The following is an 18834-nucleotide window of genomic DNA, read 5'->3' as shown; positions in this document are numbered from 1 at the left end:
TTGTGTGCCCTGTATGCAACATTAATGTCCTTTGTCACATACCTGTTTAAGTGATGAACTGCACTACTTGTGGTTGTTTTTAGAGATGGTAGACAGACGTTTTATACGCGTGCTACAATTTTGTGGCCTGTGCTACTAAACTAACAACCTCTGTAGCACCTGTGCTATGTGCAAAAAAATGTTAATGTACAGCCCTGACTAGCAGGCGGTTCCTACAGCGGAGTCTGAGCATCCTTGTTAAAATAAATCACACTGGCACTCATATGGACCCCAATTACGCATGTATTCACCTTTTACACTCCCTTCCCAAAGCACCTCCAGTGCGTTCGTTTCAGCCTATATTCCCTGACCATTAGAGCAGTACTAAAATTATCTCAGCATCCGTCTTCTCCGTGCAGCTTATTCTCAATGTACTGTAAAGTTGCTGTGCTTTGACATACATAATCCACTCCCAACCTCTTTTCTCGCTCTGGTTCTGTTACTGTAACTCTCTGCTGTCCCCGCAGTGTTGTGTCAGGTCTAAATTAGGCCTCTCACAGTTTGTAATCCCTTTATTTCAGTACCGATGACAACGTCTGAATCACATGCTGTGGTTGCAAACCGGGCTGGATACTATTTGTCTTCATGAATATTTGATCCAATGCCGTAGGGGCTGTAGTAAACATATCCTGTCTCCTTCTATAATGCTCTTAAAATCCAAGACATGAAATCAGCCTCAGTTCAGTTGGGTTTATTTGCGAGGAACATGTGCTCATGTTCAGTGGGGCGTAATGGTTGCCAGGGTGTTTCTTTCAGGGCTTAAGCCCCGAATATTTTGAGATTAGCCCTGAATATTTTTGATCAGTTAATATGTAGTCCTAAGTGAAGTTTTACATTGGTCAAGATTTCTGTCGCCTCTCACCATCCACGCTCCATTGTGAGCGCTGTCTACAGAGATCTGCCCGCACAGAGTGGGGGTAAATTTGAGTTAGTAGTCAGAGCGGGCCGGTTATTTTACGTGAGCCAGCTTTGAAGGCCGGCTTTGGGTGCATCAAGGTACATGCCGGGACACAAATCAAACTCACCTGTCGCTGCTTGCTATGTGTGTGTGTTTGGCTCTGCCAACCTGTCATCGTGTAGTTTGAGTCGAACTAAAGGAATAGGCTACGTTATGGATGATTTTAATCGGTCGGTCCTAGCCTAGGTCAGAGAAGGCAAGGTGGGCTACAGCCAGGAAACACAATATCAGGAAAAGACAAGACAGGTTATATGGATCTTCTTCACATTTTCAAAAGAGGAAGAAAGGTAAAATATGTCATAGGTTAGTTTAATCAAGTGATTGATTATCCATATCTGGAAAGACAGCAAAAATCAGGCAGCTGTGTGGTGGCGAGTTGACTGACAGGCAGCCAGATGGACACTGGAGTGTTAGCTTGGACTGACACTTGGTTCATAGCTTCATGGTTAGATGCCTACAAGCTACAGCAGCTTTTTTTAGCTCAACATCTTCAATATAATATTGGATTACTGTAAACAAAATGTTACTATTTCTCTCCAGTCAGCTGGTTAGTCAGTTAGTTACTGAATCCTCCCATTCAGGTCTACTTATGTGGGCTGCTGAACATTAAATGCAAAAACTAATTCTCTTCACATGAAACATCTATATTATTTTCAACTTAAGACATTGTTTCCCTTAAACGTGAGAAAATGTTTAAAAATGTAGTTTTTAATTTGTGCCTCTGTATATTTTACTATGCTGGTAGACTCCTCCAGCCATTCAGAATGGATTAGGCTTTTCATGGTGATCTTTGATGTGGCATTGAAAATATCAGCTTCCTAACAGAAGGATATCACAGGTTAAATAATTTACTACTTAAAATGAGTTATGCTTAAAGTTAAGTTTCCATACGTAACAAACAAACCAAAGTAGCTCACTATTAGGTTGTAGTAATATAGTGATATAGGTAGTGATATATATAGAAATATAACTTTTGATTAAATATAACTCACAGGATTACGATTGGATTGGATCTTTTTTTACAGTAAAGAGACAGATGAGGAGTGAAGAGCACATACTGTATATCATATATATTTCAAGTTTTATATATTAATTGATAACTATGTCTCTGTTCATTTTTTGCAAAACCTGAAATGAACAAGAGAGAGGAGGAGACAGAGGCAAAGGAGACAAATAAGTGTCAAGAGAAGAATTCAGGAGGCAGGCCTGAGGAGAGACAGACAGACAGACTGCAATACACTGTATCACTGTTGGCCTGTGCAGACTGCTGCTCAAACTGTTTACTGTGCTGCTTCATTTACACCCATGTGTTCATGTCAAATTACACCAGATTGATGCATTTTGCTGTTGAAATTTTAAAAATTTTCTCCCGGGGGAGGATGCCCCCAGGCCCCTCTAGTATGGTTCTGTGACTTCCTCTGGGCTGAGCCCCAGATGTTCTGAAAGCCTAACAACACCCCTGCACAGTAGGTCAGTTTTTCAATTCCTGCATGCCAACTTTAATACTTGCTTACCTTTCTCTGTCAGGGGGAATTGATGAGTAGCAAACATACTGTGGGCCTTGAAGCCTTGTACATAGTTAATGCAAACTACACATATGCTAACGCAAGTTGGCAACACACCAAGCTCTTTGCCTACAGAGCACAGGCACATCGATCAGCCGTGACTTTTTTTGTGGTTAAACATTCACTTTTAATCGCTATTAGTGTTGGAGTTTGGCTTTCCAAGCTCCAACTAAACCAGCAACGTAACTCGAGACTCTGGAGCAGCCAATTCTGAGCAGTGGTGTACTGGATAGTATTGTACATGCTAACGCTAAAGCTAACTACCACGTTAGTATCGTAGCTATACAGTATATTAGCCCGTTAGCTTTTGTGAGTAGTATTCTACAACGGCAGACACAGCATTTTATCCCAAGCATCTTACAGTATTGTGAGTGTTCACAAACTGTTTGATCCCAAGCTCCCTACAGTGTCATGAGTGTTTACGTGATCAATAAGCACACGCTGGTCTGTTGTCTGATGTCATTGAAAGTGCGACGGCCGTAAAATCGACAGAGTGCAGTTGTGAATTCTGACCAGAGTAGCTGCTGACGTGCCAAGTCATCACATACAGTTTTAAAAATGGCCACTGTGGAGGAATGTTTAATTTTATACATTCTCAATTCTGACTCACAATTCATACAGTTATGTGTCTCTCCCTGCAGATGAAACACAATACTTCATTCATGTATGATAATATAAAATTTATTAGAAAATGTATTTTAGAAATGACAAAGGGAATGAGAGAGATGGACAGAAAATGAGAAACCACGCCTTAGTCCCCTGTGACTGTGACCATTGTAGTACTTCTCAGCTGCCACACACACAACACACACCTATAGTTGACAGGATTTACACCTCTATCTTGCATCTGCAAAGCACTCTCTCTCACACGGCAACCCCACAGGGCAGCATGGTGGCTCAATGATTAGTGCTGTCGCCTCCCAGCCAGAAGCATGTGGGTTTGATTCCTGGTCCTTTCTGTGTGGAGTTTGCATGTTCTCCTTATGTTCTCCTGGGATTCCTCCCACAGTCCAAAGACATGGACATGCCCCCTGCCACCCTGAAAAGGAATAAGTGGATAGGGAAAATGAATGAATGAATTAATGGTTGTCCCAGTGGAAATCAACCCCCTAACCTGGCAACATTGGACCAAGACAACTCATTGCCTCAAGTGAACTGATGAATAGAGAGTATACTATGAGTGGAGTGTACAGTGGACATGCTGCTCCAGGCTAGTGCCAGGTGAAAAAGAACAAACTAATAATTTTGAATCATTCTCGAGCTCGACACATACCAAGTCTACAGTAGTACGTACTGGTACAAGTAAATTGAACCCCCGACTCCAAGTTTCCCATCAAACCCCATTGAGTGAGTCCAACAGTCCGGCGAGTCGCCTTTCTCCCCGTCCACTCACTCACAAGCATGTACTGAACAAGCTAAGCTCTGTAAAGCCTACGCACTGAGACAAATGGCTTCTGTAAATGATCAAAGTACAGGCTATGGTGAGCCACAGAACCACTGTCAATGATCGCGATGTAAGCATTGCAAGCTTAATGCTGTGTAGGCTAAATCAATCCGTTGCAGTATACCTTAACAAAGATATCTCACTTTCAAACCCGCTCTTTGAGGAAGTAGTGCATTTACAATGTGCTTTTGAAAAACACTGATACTATGTGATAGGCTGTTATGTTTTATGTTGAAGTCAGCATCACTTTTGGAGGGGAAAAGTGATATGAGGGGTAACTGTCCTTTTTTTGGCAAGTATTTGGCTGCAGCTCATGTCCCTCGCAGGAGGTGTGTGGTACAATCGTTTGACTGTTATTTCTGTATTCAAAGGTTACCTGCTGTGAATCATTTCAACTGCAGGAGTATTCATGTGTAGCCCTAGGAGTTTGATTGCAGATATTTTATTCCAGCTCCACTATGCTGATTTAACACTGAGCCATTCGACATACATATAGCTCAGCTTCTCTTCTGTGTCAGTGTTGGCTTTGAAGTACTTCACGTGTGAAATCCACTCCAATGGCCATCAAACTACCAAAAAGGGGGACTTGAAATGAAAAAAAACAACTTTATTAATGATAAACCTCCCATAATATCTGGATATCTGGCATGTGTGGACATCTGGCATAATACAATATAGCATTAGCCTGGTTCCAGACTCCTGAATCGCGTCCCGCCCACTTTTCAGATTTTGTCGAGGGATTCAGAGAGTCTGGTGTTGCTCTAGTCAACGGCTTGTTCTCGCACTGAGAAACAATCGAGCCAATCAGCACCTTTTATGGGCGGGACTTTAAAGTTTAAATCGTTCTTGCAATGGTTTTTCATTGGCATTTTGGCAGAATAGATTTTGGCCGGATACGTCAAGTCACTAGTGATTGGTTCGGGGAAAATCAACCCACCCACACACAGAAAACAGCTAACAAGAAGGCAATCTCAGGCTGAATAATGGAGTGGAAATGGCCTAATATAGCATAGGTCTAAGTGTAGAGTGAATGTTTTCTATAGGATATGTACACCTTTCTTTGTACATAGGTCCAAGATCAGGTATTGCTTTAAAAGGAATGGCAGACTTCAGTATGTTACTGATGCAATACAAGGTTATTTTCTTTTCTATTAGGAATGTCTTTTGCTGTATAACTGTCAGCTGTTCAAGGACTGAATGCACAAGGAAAAGCATAATTTAGGTATTTAGAAAAACAGGTTATTTATACAATACGCAGTTAGCCTTAATAAGATATTAAAACAGAGAGGAAAGGAATATACCGAGTTAGTGCTACAATATGCAACTGCTGAACTTTCTGATGAACTGAATGATAATCTAGCACTGCTAGCTTGCTACATAGAAAACCTAGCAAACAGGCTAGCATCCTAGCTGTCTAGCAGTATACGAGCAGCTTTGTGTCGCTTCTCAGCCCTTTTGTCTTTTTAGATAGCATGGTTCTTTCTTTACTTACTGCTCCTCCATTGTTGTTATTGCTGTGGCTTCCCTTTGTGGTTGCTGGCCTCACCTTGATAGACCCATAACATCCCCAACATTATTGAAAAGCCAATCTCAGACAACCTATTTAGGCATGAATACACAGTAACAGACAGATTTAGACTGATAATGTATAACAGGGCTATTCAACCATGTGCCATGGAGGGCCGAGTGTATGCAGGGTTTCATTCCAACCACAGACCACACCGCGATTTCACTGATTAGCACACCTTCTGCCAGAGAGGAGGAACTGATCAGTGAAATCACCAGGCACAGTCTGTGATTGGAATGAAAACCTGCATACACTCTGCCCCCGTGGGACATGGTTGAATAATAAATATGGTTCAATAAATAATATATCATATTTATTCATTATTATTTTAATGAGGAAAAAAGTTCCATATTGCAGCTTTAAAGCGGAACTAAACGGCAGAGTTTTTGGCTAAAGTGCATCTACTTTGAAAATTCAAAAAATATGAAAAAAAGTAGCAATATGGGCAGATCCTCATCATCACTGATCAGCCAATAGCAAAATCCAGTTGCAGTAGCCGGATTTATAACACAATCTGTAGAATCCAACCACTATAATAAAATGTCAAGATTTGGACCTGAATCCATCGACAACACTACTAAATTACTACTAATTTTTTTCTGTTGTCTGTTTTTTTTTTTGTCCTTCCTTCTTCCATTGTGTGAATGCATATATGTTTATGTGTTATATCTGTTTTCCTTATACAATTTTTGCTTTTATGTGAAGCACATTGAGTTTCCCTGTGTAGGAAATGTGCTATATAGCCTATAGTAAATACATTTTTACTTACTTACTTGCTATATACCCAAATACATAAATTTCCTGCTGACAAAAGTGTTTATGGGGTTTAACTGTAGATTGTCCATGGTGGGTGTAGGCCTGTGCAGAGCTGTTAAGTGAGAGAGGATATTAGACTGGCGCTCAACCACCAGCAGTGGCGTAGATTGAACAGATTGTTGGTGAATTGCGGCACGGCAGTAGTGAGTTCACACTCGACGAGGAATATGTGCAATCAGACCCTCTTCTGCCAAAGCACAAACAGATGGGCCGCTTGCTGGGAACTCTGTGGGAACACCACAGAGGACACCCAGGGCCCATGGAAGAGGATACCGGTGCACTGTAGCTGGACTGGGAAGACTGCAGCGCAACTCTCTCTCTCTCTCTCTCTCTCTCTCTCTCTCTCTCTCTCTCTCTCTCTCTCCCTCTCTCTCTCTCTCGCTCTCCATCTGGCTCAGGTCAAGGGATTCTGTCGCCACTTTTATTTTTCAGTGCAGAGGCAAGGTGTTTACTTTAATTATGATAATTACGCCGTGATTTGCTTATTCTTTGGGGAATATAATTCATTATAGCTGCCACATTTGGGCAGAAGCTGGAGGCATGCTGCACCTTTGCCTAAGAAAATAACCACTTTCAAAGCATTAATTATGCTGTAAAAATAGTACAATATGGGGTGCCTCTCACATGCTGTATGCGTGTGCTAGCTTTCTTCTTGTTCATTCAGTATGTGTGGTAGGGCTAAAGGGTTTGCCGATTTATCTGGCTGATGTTGGCCTTTTATTAAGTATTGGATATCTGCAGGTTATGTGGTCCACTGCTGATATGATGGAGGTTTCTTCCTGAATCCTAATATATCCCAGAGTTTCCATTTCACTGAATAGCTGCAGCGGGTCACCCTGCCTTAAAGAGCTGCTAGCCCTAAAGAATTTCATTAGTCTGGGTTTCAGTGGAGAGTTTTAGCGTCCCATGATGGTCTAAATGCTGTTTCAGAGGCCTGACAAGAGGAGGGAGAAACACTGAGTTATTGGAATCTTTTAGAATGAAAATGGTGAAAATCAAAGATATTTAATATCATCCAAAAATATCACCGGCTTTAGTCTGAAAATACCAGTATCATATCAGCCTTCAAAAACCCCAAACTCTGCCATGTGAACAGTCGGTCAGCCTGCTGCAGAAGTGGAGGGATTGCTGTGCTATCTTAAGGTGTCCTTCCTCCCACTCCCCGGTTCAGTATGTGCGAGGGTCTTATCTGCCGAGGTCCAGTCCGGCGTGTTGCGTAACTAAGCCTCTCAGTAGCGCAGCTCAAGCCTGAATCTCTCTTTGTGACATGCTATAAACTCTAATGTAAATCCTGCGCCGAGGCCAGGGGGGGCTCTTATCAAATACAAGTGTTTATTTGGATAGCTTTGACACGAACACGCAGAGATACACTGACAGTGCAGATTTTTTTTTTTTGGTGAAATGATAGTAGCAACACTGCCATCAGCGTCGCCGCGAGATGGCAAGATATCCATAAGCACAAAACAACACACATCACATTGAGATAATACCGTTTAATGATGCGGAACAGATAGACGGCCGATCAATCATAAGAAAAATTGTTGAGCAGCCGGTGGACAGCTTGACAGGTTGTGTCTGTTCCTAGTTCAGATATTGGAAGTGACAGTGTCTGAGAGGAACACACTCCCTCCGGCTGGCCGTGTTACTTCCCTGCTCATGCTAATCTAATAATACTCATCAGATATAATGGACAGGACTAATTATAAGTACCACGAAGTAAAGTCTGGTGAGAGTCTGGCACTAATAGCCACTCAAATAGAGGTCTTTAGTGTGAAATACGTACATTTTTCTCCTCATTAGAGGAAGGAGATGGAGCTGGTTTATGGAGCGTGTGTGTTAGATGTTAAAGGAAAAATCCACCCTAAAACACTTTGGGCCCTATTTTGCTTAATTGGTGCGAGCTCACTTGGGCATGACCAACAGATTTTTGCTAATTTCATGACCAGAGATGCTGTTTTACCTAAGTGATTAAAAAGGTTGCATTCAGTTAGTTATATTTGGCAACGTTTGCAATTGCCAATACTGCAGTAAGGTAATAGTCTGTTTAACCTATTTACATAATTGTATAAACGGACAACTCCCCATAATAATCCTGTTTACATGACTGAACCTTTTATTTTGATTATCCAGAGAGAATTGTGAAAATCTGAGTTTTTTGCTGAACAAATAATATGTTTTCAGTCCCCGGCACTTTCAAATTTTACCAAAACAAATACAGCCATGATTCCGCTCCACTACATCATGTTGTTCATTGCAGCCATAGGCCTATCTCTACTGCAATTAAAAAAAAAAAATGCGAGTGAGCATTGGGTGGTCCGGAGGGAGTTCAGCGATGCAGAATGGAGAGAGAACTTTAGAATGGAGCTGTGTGAACTACTGCCTCCAGTGCCTCCCCAGCATATCACCGTCCATGCTCCAGTACCCCCGATGATTTGCACTGTACAAACTCGGGAAGCTGTGTGGAATAGCCTGCCGCGATAGAGCCGACCGGTGTGGAGTGGACCAAAGTGCAGGTGTTTGTGTACCTATTTTTCCACAGCCTGATGCTAGTCGCGCAAGATTTAATCAATGCACCCTCGCTGGATGAGGTGTGCGGAATTGTGTGCCGCTTTGAAAATGCGCACCACAACCCATAAACTTGATATTTATTCCCGTGGATAACTGGACAATTATAGACAACATGATGTGACGTTGAGATATTTCCAGCGCAGGTACAATGTAGTTTAATAGCAGAAAAAATATAGAAAACATCAATGGTAAACCTGGTTTCAGCCCCTCCAGAATCAAAAAGCAAGGGCTTCTTTCCAGACTCGCCATTCTGCACCGACGTTCAATAGTCATACAGGGAGAAATCCATCATAGAAGAGGCAGAGATATCAATTTCTCCACAGGCAGTAGCCTCAATAGCCCAGAATACAATGCTACAAGACATGCTGGGTTTTTTTTCTATAGCTGAATGGAACAAGTTCAGGCACGTTCTCCGGGGGTTATCAAAAGGCACTCTGGGAAATGGTGGAAATCACTAATGGAAGTAGAGGCACGCTGAGGGAAAGCAGGTGCGCCGAAAATACACCGAACATCACCGATTGATGATTTACAATAGCGTAAAACTATCCCAAGGGTGGAATTTTCCTTTAAGCTTGGTGGCCGTCTCTCCTTAGTTGTCGAACTCTCGAAATGACGGCTATGTCTGTGCACTCTCGGCCATGAAATAGTAATGGCAACCACACTGCGCTGGTGAGAGGTTGTGGATGAAAAAAAGAAAGAAAGGGAATAAATGTATGACAGGAGAGACAGGGCGAGTGATAGGGTTTTAAGAAAAAGAGCTGGCAAAAAAAAAAACAAGTGTGACTGCGTTTCTTTCATCAGAGGGAGACCAGTCAGCTGGAGCAGTTTGCGCGCTATCATGAAGACAAGCAGGGGGTCCTCCTGCTGCGCATTTGCATACAGTTGACACACATAAGGTTGAAAATATAGGAATGAAATTGAATGGAAGAAATAATCTCCTCTGAATTGCGCTCTCTAGTTACACAAGAGGTGTCAGTGCTATTGACATGACCCAGAAAAATAATTATTCAGCTCAAACCTTTAGGGCTTGCAGTGGCAGTGATGTAACACAGATAGGGAATGTGCGGCACCATTTCCTTTTGGGACTTCAAATAAAATGCTTAATATAATCATGCGCTAATCATTCCCTGGGGAGATTTAGAGTACTATCTGCATATGCATCATATTGGGGAAAGTGGTTCCTCGCTAAAGGTCATAGAGCACTTTGGATTAATTTGCATGTTATATTAATTTCCTCTAAAGAGAATGAAGTAAAACTGCTGTATAGTGCTTTATGCACTGTTCCAAAATGTATAGCATGGCATATTTTAAATTCTGTACCTTCCACTTTGGCAGACTGCCAAATTGTCTTCAGTCTATATTCTGTTCTAAAAACCTTTTTGGCAGCTAATCAATCACATTGGTTGGGTGATTTTCTGAATTATCTTTCCACTGTACAGTAGCTGTTTGGTGAAAAACCTGCAAATTGGAGTTTCATTTAGAGAAACGTTTTTTGGAGACAGAGCCGCTCTGGAGGCAGAAATAATCTCATTGGTTGAGTTAAACCTCAATGGGCGGAGCCAAAGAACCACATTAGACTGAAGCCCAGTGAAAAAGACAAGAGGTAAGGAGGACGAAGCTAATATTATGAAGCCTAGCGCTCTGCTACTAACTTAAAAAAATGCAACATATATACTAAGTTATCTAGGTTAGCTAGTTAGCCTAGCTGACCTTCCAAGTTCAAACTAGCCATACTAGCCTATAGCTATCTAAGCTAGTTAGCTAGCTGCTGAGCTTCCAACATCATGAATGCCATGGCCATGAATAAGTGAATAAAAAGTCATTGCCATTTATATTTTTTATTCATATTTTGACCAGGGTTCCTTTTTTGCCATTGAAAGTTGGCAGTTACTTCTACCTGAAAAACTGTCATTGTTTGGCTCCGCCCATTGAGGTTTAACTCAACCAATGAGATTATTTCTGCCTCCAGAGCAGCTCTGCCTCTGAGTTCTGTTTGTATAACTAAAACTCCAATCTGCGAAAGTGAAAGTTAGCTACAAGCCCTATTATGAGGTTATCACCCACCCAACACACAGTCACCTTTTTGTTTCCATCTTGTCCTCCATCTTCTCCTTAGGGCGCAGTAAGAAGAAGGAGCACTGCCTAAAGGAGGAGTTGTACCCGCTGGTGGAGACAGAGGCTTGTCCCTGTGATGAGTTTTTGTCCCAACCCTATGGGAACTGGTCCACCTGCATCCTCCCTGATCCCTCAGCACCCGGCTCCCTGCAAGGCTGGGCGAGCCACCGGGAGGTAAAGGAGTGCGGCCAGGGCCAGCGATACAAGGCTGTGGCCTGCATTGACCAGCAGGGACACCTAGTCAACCCCACGCTCTGTACTGACTCAGGTAGACACCTCACAGAAATTTATTGCAGCAATTAGGGATTGCACTGATAGCACTACTGGTATCAAATTTTGGGCAGATATCAGCCTACAACAGGGTATCAGTTTCAAAAATATTTAACCAAAACTGAAAACTGTTACTAGCAATGTGATTTTCTGTCTTTTTCACACATAGACAAATGTTACATTTCTCTGATAGAGAAAAATTTAATATATATCTCAATGATTTGGGTCCCAACCAATGGTCTGTGTGGTTCAGTAAAAGCAATGCACTCAGTATTGGCAAATACTTACAGTTTAGTAATCAGGATGTATCAGCAATAAAAAGGTGGTATCGGTGCATCCCTAGTTGTAATGCATCTTGTGGGTGGGTGGTTGTTCGAAGGCTTTAGTTGCTGTATCCTTTGTCTATTTTATTGCCTTAACTGTATCTTTCATTGTAATTTGAACGAGAGTTAGGAGGATAATGTGGTTCAATTTACAAACAAAGGCCGCTGTTTAGTATAAAAACTTAGAACATTTTCACTCTGTCGTCTTGGCTCAGTGTTGGAATGAGACAGTCATTAGTCAAATTATCAACTCCCGGTGTCAGTGTAAGTGAGTCAGAGGTCTGGAAGAGCACGAGTCAGGGGAGTGTCTCCTGACATTATGTGATCCTCACCGTGGTCCCCGGCCAACCCTGACTCAGACTGCCCCCCCCTTCCCTTCCCCTCTGCCAATGCTTAATTCCAGGCTACGTGGTGGAGGTGTGCCACATCCCCTGCCCCCTGGACTGTAAGCTGAGCGACTGGTCGGCCTGGTCGGGCTGCAGCGCGTCCTGCGGCGGCGGGCTGAAGATCCGGTCCAAGTGGCTGCGGGAGAAGGCCTTCAACGGGGGCCGACCTTGCCCCAAACTGGATCTGAAAAACCAGGTGAGGCTCGCACCGGTGCTTATGTAGCCACAACACTCTGCACAGTGAAAGAGTGGAAGGAATTGTGGAATTGGAAGGTAGATGTAATTGTGAGATTCTGAACCACAAATAGAAATAATTATGATGATGCCTATGCTGTCAGTATGTCTTCCGAGGGGAAATTATTTAAGTCAGATTGGTATTCTTTGTTTCTGAGCCATTCTCTTAGTGTGTTTTTCTCATATACAATTTAGCATATTGCTTTATGTAGCTTAGAATAATGCATTTCGAGTTCCATATGGAGTCAAAGTCGATCTCATCATCCATCTGCATTGTCCTTCACTTCTTTCCCAGGCTTGATTGTGCCCATGCCTACACAAAGACTAATGAGAAAGAATCCACCTAATTTATTGTATCTTGACCATAACAATAGTTGGCTGTGCATAAGCTCCTGGGCTGCTGGTGACAAGAGAATGCAGATGAGGACAACCTATGGCCTTTTTGGCTCCGCTGCCCTTGTTCATTACCACAGCACATATAATTGGCTTGGCCATGCTGTATGCAGAAAAAAATCGCATACATAATGCTGATAATGCTCGCAGGGTTACAATGTTTTACACAGACAAACAGCGCTGTCTCGCTAGGAACATTGGTGCCGTGCATGCAGTAGTTTGCATCTTAATTTTTTATGCATCTCCAGTTTGTTTTTGTGGAATATATCCTCCTCCAGTCTCGGTTTGCGCCGCAGCCCTTTGCTGTTTCCGAAATACACGGCGGAGTTGTCGCATTCGGCTCACATTTCAATGACAAGGTTTATTACCCATCAGCCAGTGGGACTCCTGGGCGTCCCGTTTGTTTTCCGGTGTCCTCAGCCAGATCAAATGTGTTGGCTTGCGAGACATGCCCTTTCCTTGACATAACCACAGAGCGATGTTAAGTAACGAAAAAGAAGGGGACTGGGGGGGGTGGGTGGGGGGGGGTGGACAGAAGGGAGCCTTTGATATTCCACAGTCTGGTTTTATCCTTCGCTCTGAATATTTTGTGACAGCATGTCTCTCATGGGGTCACGGTTTAAAGAGGGGAAGTGTTTTATGAATGCTGCCTGTATGCTTGAATGGGCTTGAAAGGACACTTGAGTTTGTAGAGGTCACTATGCAGATGAGGCACGGCGGCGTGAAAAATATTCCAACGTGCTCTTGTGGAGATTTGTGTACAGATGGTTAAGTGCCCACTAACAAGCTCTGCATGGCCCCCACTGTAGTGCCCTGTAATAACCCTCTCCACCCAAATCAGAGCATTTATCCTGGGGGCAAGTGAGAATTAATTGTTAACATTATCGAAATGGGCCATTTAAAGTGATGTACATCTGTCCAAGGTGCAGGCAGAAAGGTACTGTAACCTCCACTCCGATTCAATACACACCGACAGGCAAGGTCACCTCTCCCTTGTGTCACGTTGAGCAAGGAAACACCTGGATGCCCAGAGGTGACTTCTCTACAACGCCTTGGAGAGAGCTACTTTCTGCTTGAGCTACCCGGTCCCACATAACACCATAGTAGGAATGGGACGATATATCGAAATTCAATATATCACGATATAAAAAGGTGACACTACGTATCGCGGGTCAGAAAAATGAATCGCGATATTAGCTCCATTTCTGCTGTTGTAATCACAAATGAGACGGCTTGACCATCCCAATTTCACAAGCTCTCCATTGAAATTATATTATTTGAACTTTGTGATGGCATTTTTAAATTGTTGCTTACATTCTAGCAAGCCAGTGCCAAAGATTTGTGGCTCAGAAATAAACATAGTATCGTGGTTGTATTGAATCGTGAACCCCGTATCGTGTATTGCGTATCTCGTATCATCGTATCGCATCGTATCGTATTGTACCGTTCTGTATCGTATCGTATTGTACCGTTCTGTATTGTATCGTATCGTATCATATCGTACCGTTCTGTATTGTATCGTATCGTATCGTATCGTATCGTACCGTTCTGTATTGTATCGTATCGCATCGTATTGTACCGTATCGTACCGTATTGTATCGTATCGTATTGTATCGTATTGTATCGTATTGTACCGTTCTGTATTGTATCGTATCGTATCGTACCGTATCGTACCGTATTGTATCGTATCGTATCGTATCGTATCGTATCGTATCGTATCGTATTGTACCGTTCTGTATCGCATCGGATTGTATCGTATTGTACCGTTCTGTATCGCATCGGATTGTATCGTATTGTACCGTTCTGTATCGCATCGTATCGTATTGTATCATATCGTATTGTATTGTATCGTATCGTATCATATCGTATCGTACCGTACCGTACCGTACCGCAACATATCGTATCGTATCGTATCGTATCGTACCGTTCTGTATCGCATCGTATCATATCATATCGTATCGTATCGTATCGTATCGTATCGTATCGTATTGTATCGTATTGTATCGCATCGTATCGTATCGTACCGTATTGTATCGTACCATACCGTACCGCAACATAACGTACCGTATTGTATCATATCGTATTGTATCGTATCGTATCGTGTCGTACCGTATTGTATCGTATTGTATCGTATCGTATCGTATTGCATCGTATCGTATCGTATCGTATCGTACCGTACCGCAACATAACGTAATGTATCGTATCGTACCGTATTGTATCATATCGTATTGTATCGTATCGTATCGTGTCGTACCGTATTGTATCGTATTGTATCGTATCGTATCGTATTGCATCGTATCGTATCGTATCGTATCGTATCGTACCGTACCGCAACATAACGTAATGTATCGTATCGTACCGTATTGTATCATATCGTATTGTATCGTATCGTATCGTGTCGTACCGTATTGTATCGTATCATATCGTACCGCATCGCATCGCATCGTACCGTACCGTACCGTATCGTATCGTATCGTATCGTATCGTATCGTATCGTATCGTATCGTATCGTACCATATCCTATCGCATCGTGAGATAAGAATCCTGTCCCATCCCTACACCATACCCACCCTTCATAATGACAATTGCTCCTCACTGGAACTGGCTCGACGTGACGGAGAATATTCTCGTTCCTAACGGTCAGCCTCACCCCTTTCAACCAAGACTCATGCTCTCTGATCGCCCGCTGCGACCCGCACTTTAGCCGTCTCACCTCGCTCCCGCTCCCGCTAGCAGATGTTTCCCCCCCAGCCGCTGCCAGAAATGACTGGCTTGACAGACATGAAATTTACAGTGTACCACAGCTCATCCTCTCTTCACACGGTTGAGTGAGCAAGAAAGATAGGGATAGAGAAAGAGAGATGGAGAGTGAGAGAGAGTGAAACAGAGAGAGAGAGAGGGAGCGAATGCCACCATGAAAATAATGAGCAAAATCTGCCATTATGCCGAACAGACTGTGTAGGAGCAGTGCTATGAAGTAAACTGTAAGTAAGCTGTTAATGAGGTAGTCTCCGAAGAGTTTCAGCGATGGCATATGTGTAAAATGTTATCAAGAGACGAGAGGTTAATTCATAAAACGCCTCTGTGAAAAGCCTGTCATCACGGAACAATGCTTAGCAAAATCTGGTCTTCAGTGGGAGTTGGAGAAAAAAAGTGTTGAAATCTCTTTCAGGGGAATGTACCTAATTGCAGTCATGTGAATTGCGTGTAGCTAATTTATTTATCCAGAAGATGATCAGTAGTAGCAAACTAAAATGGATGTACAACATAAATATTTAGAGGATCAAACCGCCACGTTTCCATTACAAGACAATTTCTAGCCACTATGCCAGTGATTCTCAACCTTTTCCATATCAAGGACCCCTAATGTGGTCCACATTAGAGCAAACAGGCCCCCATTTGGTGAGATTTTGTCTCTCGGACCCAAATCTGAGAATATTTTTATTGTTAGATATGATTTTGTCCAGAATTCCATTCCATAGACTAGTAGGTAGATAGATAACAGACTATGATCAAAACAGTCATTCTTCTACATTCTATAATTGTGTTAACATCTTGTAAATTAAGTAATGGTGAAGTTTAACAATTCATCAGTTTTGCTGGGGACCCCCTGGAACCCCCTCAAGGACCCCTGGTGGTCCCCGGACCCCACGTTGAGAACAACTGTCCTAGGCGACCCTGCAACTCACATTTGTCTGTGTACTCCATGGGGTAATGAATAACTAACACTGAAAAAAAAAACACAGCTTCCACAATATTTGACTCCATATTTTAAACTATTAGATTTTTTTTTTTGCTTAGAGAGTTAAAGTTTTCTCATACTTGCTTATCTCTCTACCACTGCCGTTTGATTAATATTCATATTCTACATATTTCAAATACCTCCAAATTTCATCCTCTCGGGGAGCATTTCCCAATCTGATATGTTTGACAATATAGAACTGCCTCTATAAAGCAGCGGATCTTTATGAATCCATTTTAAAGAACTTATTTGTGTCTGGAGACAAGACGCCCGGAGAAACGTCTACAGAAAGCCCACAGATGTCGAGGCAAAGCTCCCAGAGAAGCGTGCAAACCCGCGCCGGTAATTACAGGAGACGTCGGAATTTCGGCGCAACTCCCACAAGTGCTTCGCCGCCAAATGTGCCGCGACGCCAAGCGGGTCCTACGCACTATTTCCACGAGTTGCAACAGATAGTGTTATTGTCCTTGATTGTCTGCCAGCCGCTGCGGCAGCTCAGATGGTTATTTCCTCATACCTTTAACGCCCCGAGGCCTCTGCTCCATCCACTCTGGCCCCGTCCTGTGGAGAACATCCTTCCTGTCCACCTCCAGTGTTCCTCTGCCATATGGTGGGTGTTTTGGGGAAGGTATTTGTGTGTGTGTGTGTGTGTGTGTGTGTGTGTGTGTGTGTGTGTGTGTGATTTGTATTTGTGCAAGACAGGTGCGTTTGTTTGTGTGGATGATTAGCTGGCGTGGAGCCTGGGGAAATTTCACATCCAAATCAAGAAGCCTCTCTTCTTCACACTTGCATTTTTCCACATGCGCTACCACTCTCTGTTTTGAAACGTACCTACTGTGTCATATAGTTTTTTTTTTGTTTTTTTTTTTAGTTAGCGCATACACAATTTTCCTGCTAAGCCTGCAAGGCTGTGCCGTATTGGCAGATTAGTCATTTCCCCAATGTCTATTCCAATAATTGGGGTCGTGTTGAGCAATTCACTGATAGAGTTTCAGTATATTTCTATTAGATGAATATCATTCCCGCTGCGACCGTAACAACATGCCATCCCCATTACCGTTGGATCGCATCCTCCTATTTATCGAATACAACAAAATCAATATGTTTTCCATTTGTGCCTCTCGTGTTTTGATCTGCCAGTACCGAGCGCACATTGGGGGAAAATGAACCGCGGCTTGTTGAATGAGATGTTCTGCCTTGATGCTTTCTGTCACATTGATGGCTTTGGTGCCGTTGTTTCATGTGAATGCCACACATAGACGGGGAGAATATGCTTGGATTTGAGGATAATGCCTCTTTTCATTAGTGTGTGTGGTCCTCTGCGGCTTGCCGCGGCCTCTCACAGTGGGAAATGTGTTTGGTTCTGCTAAATTTGTTATCCTTCCTCTCAACTCCACTCAGCTATTCAGGCGTAATTAGTCATCTCAATAAACTGAGACTGTCTCTCTGGAGGTATTGTCAGGGGAGGGAGGAAAATTAGACATTTGGCCTTGCTTTGAATCATATTGACATTAGCCTGTCAAAGTGAAAATTGTTTACGTACTTTCCGATATTTATGAGGAAACCATCAAATGTGAGAGACAACATTGCAGGAAACGTCTTCCACGGGATGTTGCTTCTCGAGATTATCTTTGCACTGCTTTTGCTGCAGTTGTATGACACCGTGCATCAAAATATCTAGACCATGACATTATCATGTTGCAGCCATTCAGAGGTTTTAACAGGTCGTATGGAGTACACACAAGCATCACTGCTGAGCTGTTGTCCATTACATGCAGAGCTGTAGACCAACTAGATCGAGTCCAAGTTAATTCCAAGACCAGGTCCCAGTCGAGTTTAATTTAAGACCAGATTCAAAGCAGGTCGAAACCAAGTCAAGACCGAGACCAGAGCAGATCAAGTCTAATTCAAGATCAAAATAGGCAATAAACTGTACATGTCTTTTCAAATGTAAAAATACTGCTGAAGGAGTTTCTTAAAGCAGTATTCCACTTAGTTTTAACATGGGAGTTATTTGGCACTTGACCGCCATGAAAAACATAATATAAGCTACTAAAGATCATTCATTCAAATGAGGCCACGAAAATAGACTGAAAACTGACATTTGACACGTTTGTGAACAGATTCAACAACAGATCCTGCTTTTAAGACAATAAAGCAATCTTGGGTCTCTCCTCATTTTGCATTTCTATTCTTGGTTTACACTAAAATGAGTATTTAAAAATAAAAGTAGATCCAGTCTCCCAAACAGGAACTATCTTTCCTAAATGGTATCCGAATAACCCCCATGTTAAAACTAAGTGGAATATTGCTTAAAGGATCACTAGAGATGTTTCTTAAGGAGTTTCTTAAGGATCACTAGAGATGAAACCCTTCAACATTCAAGTATGTATGGGTCCTCAAGTTTGATACAG

At 42.6% G+C, this 18834-nt stretch overlaps 1 protein-coding gene across 1 annotated transcript in view; it reads left to right on the top strand.

The window, feature by feature from the left end:
• The window catches only part of thsd7ba (thrombospondin, type I, domain containing 7Ba), a 134408-nt gene that overhangs the window by 81101 nt on the left and 34473 nt on the right, over positions 1 to 18834 (top strand). Inside the window, exons 13-14 of the mRNA XM_071515230.1 lie at positions 11074 to 11340; positions 12069 to 12247. Of these exons, the coding sequence (XP_071371331.1) occupies positions 11074 to 11340; positions 12069 to 12247 (446 nt within the window). The remainder of the gene's footprint in view (positions 1 to 11073; positions 11341 to 12068; positions 12248 to 18834) is intronic.

The sequence above is a fragment of the Centroberyx affinis genome, unplaced genomic scaffold, assembly GCF_046629955.1.
Source record: "Centroberyx affinis isolate AG114_WGS23_722 - 3 ecotype Tasmania unplaced genomic scaffold, CSIRO-AGI_Caff_v1 ptg000332l_1, whole genome shotgun sequence".
NCBI lineage: Eukaryota > Metazoa > Chordata > Actinopteri > Beryciformes > Berycidae > Centroberyx > Centroberyx affinis.
Note: the sequence above shows the minus strand (reverse complement) of the source record. Positions and strands in the feature narration are given on the sequence as shown.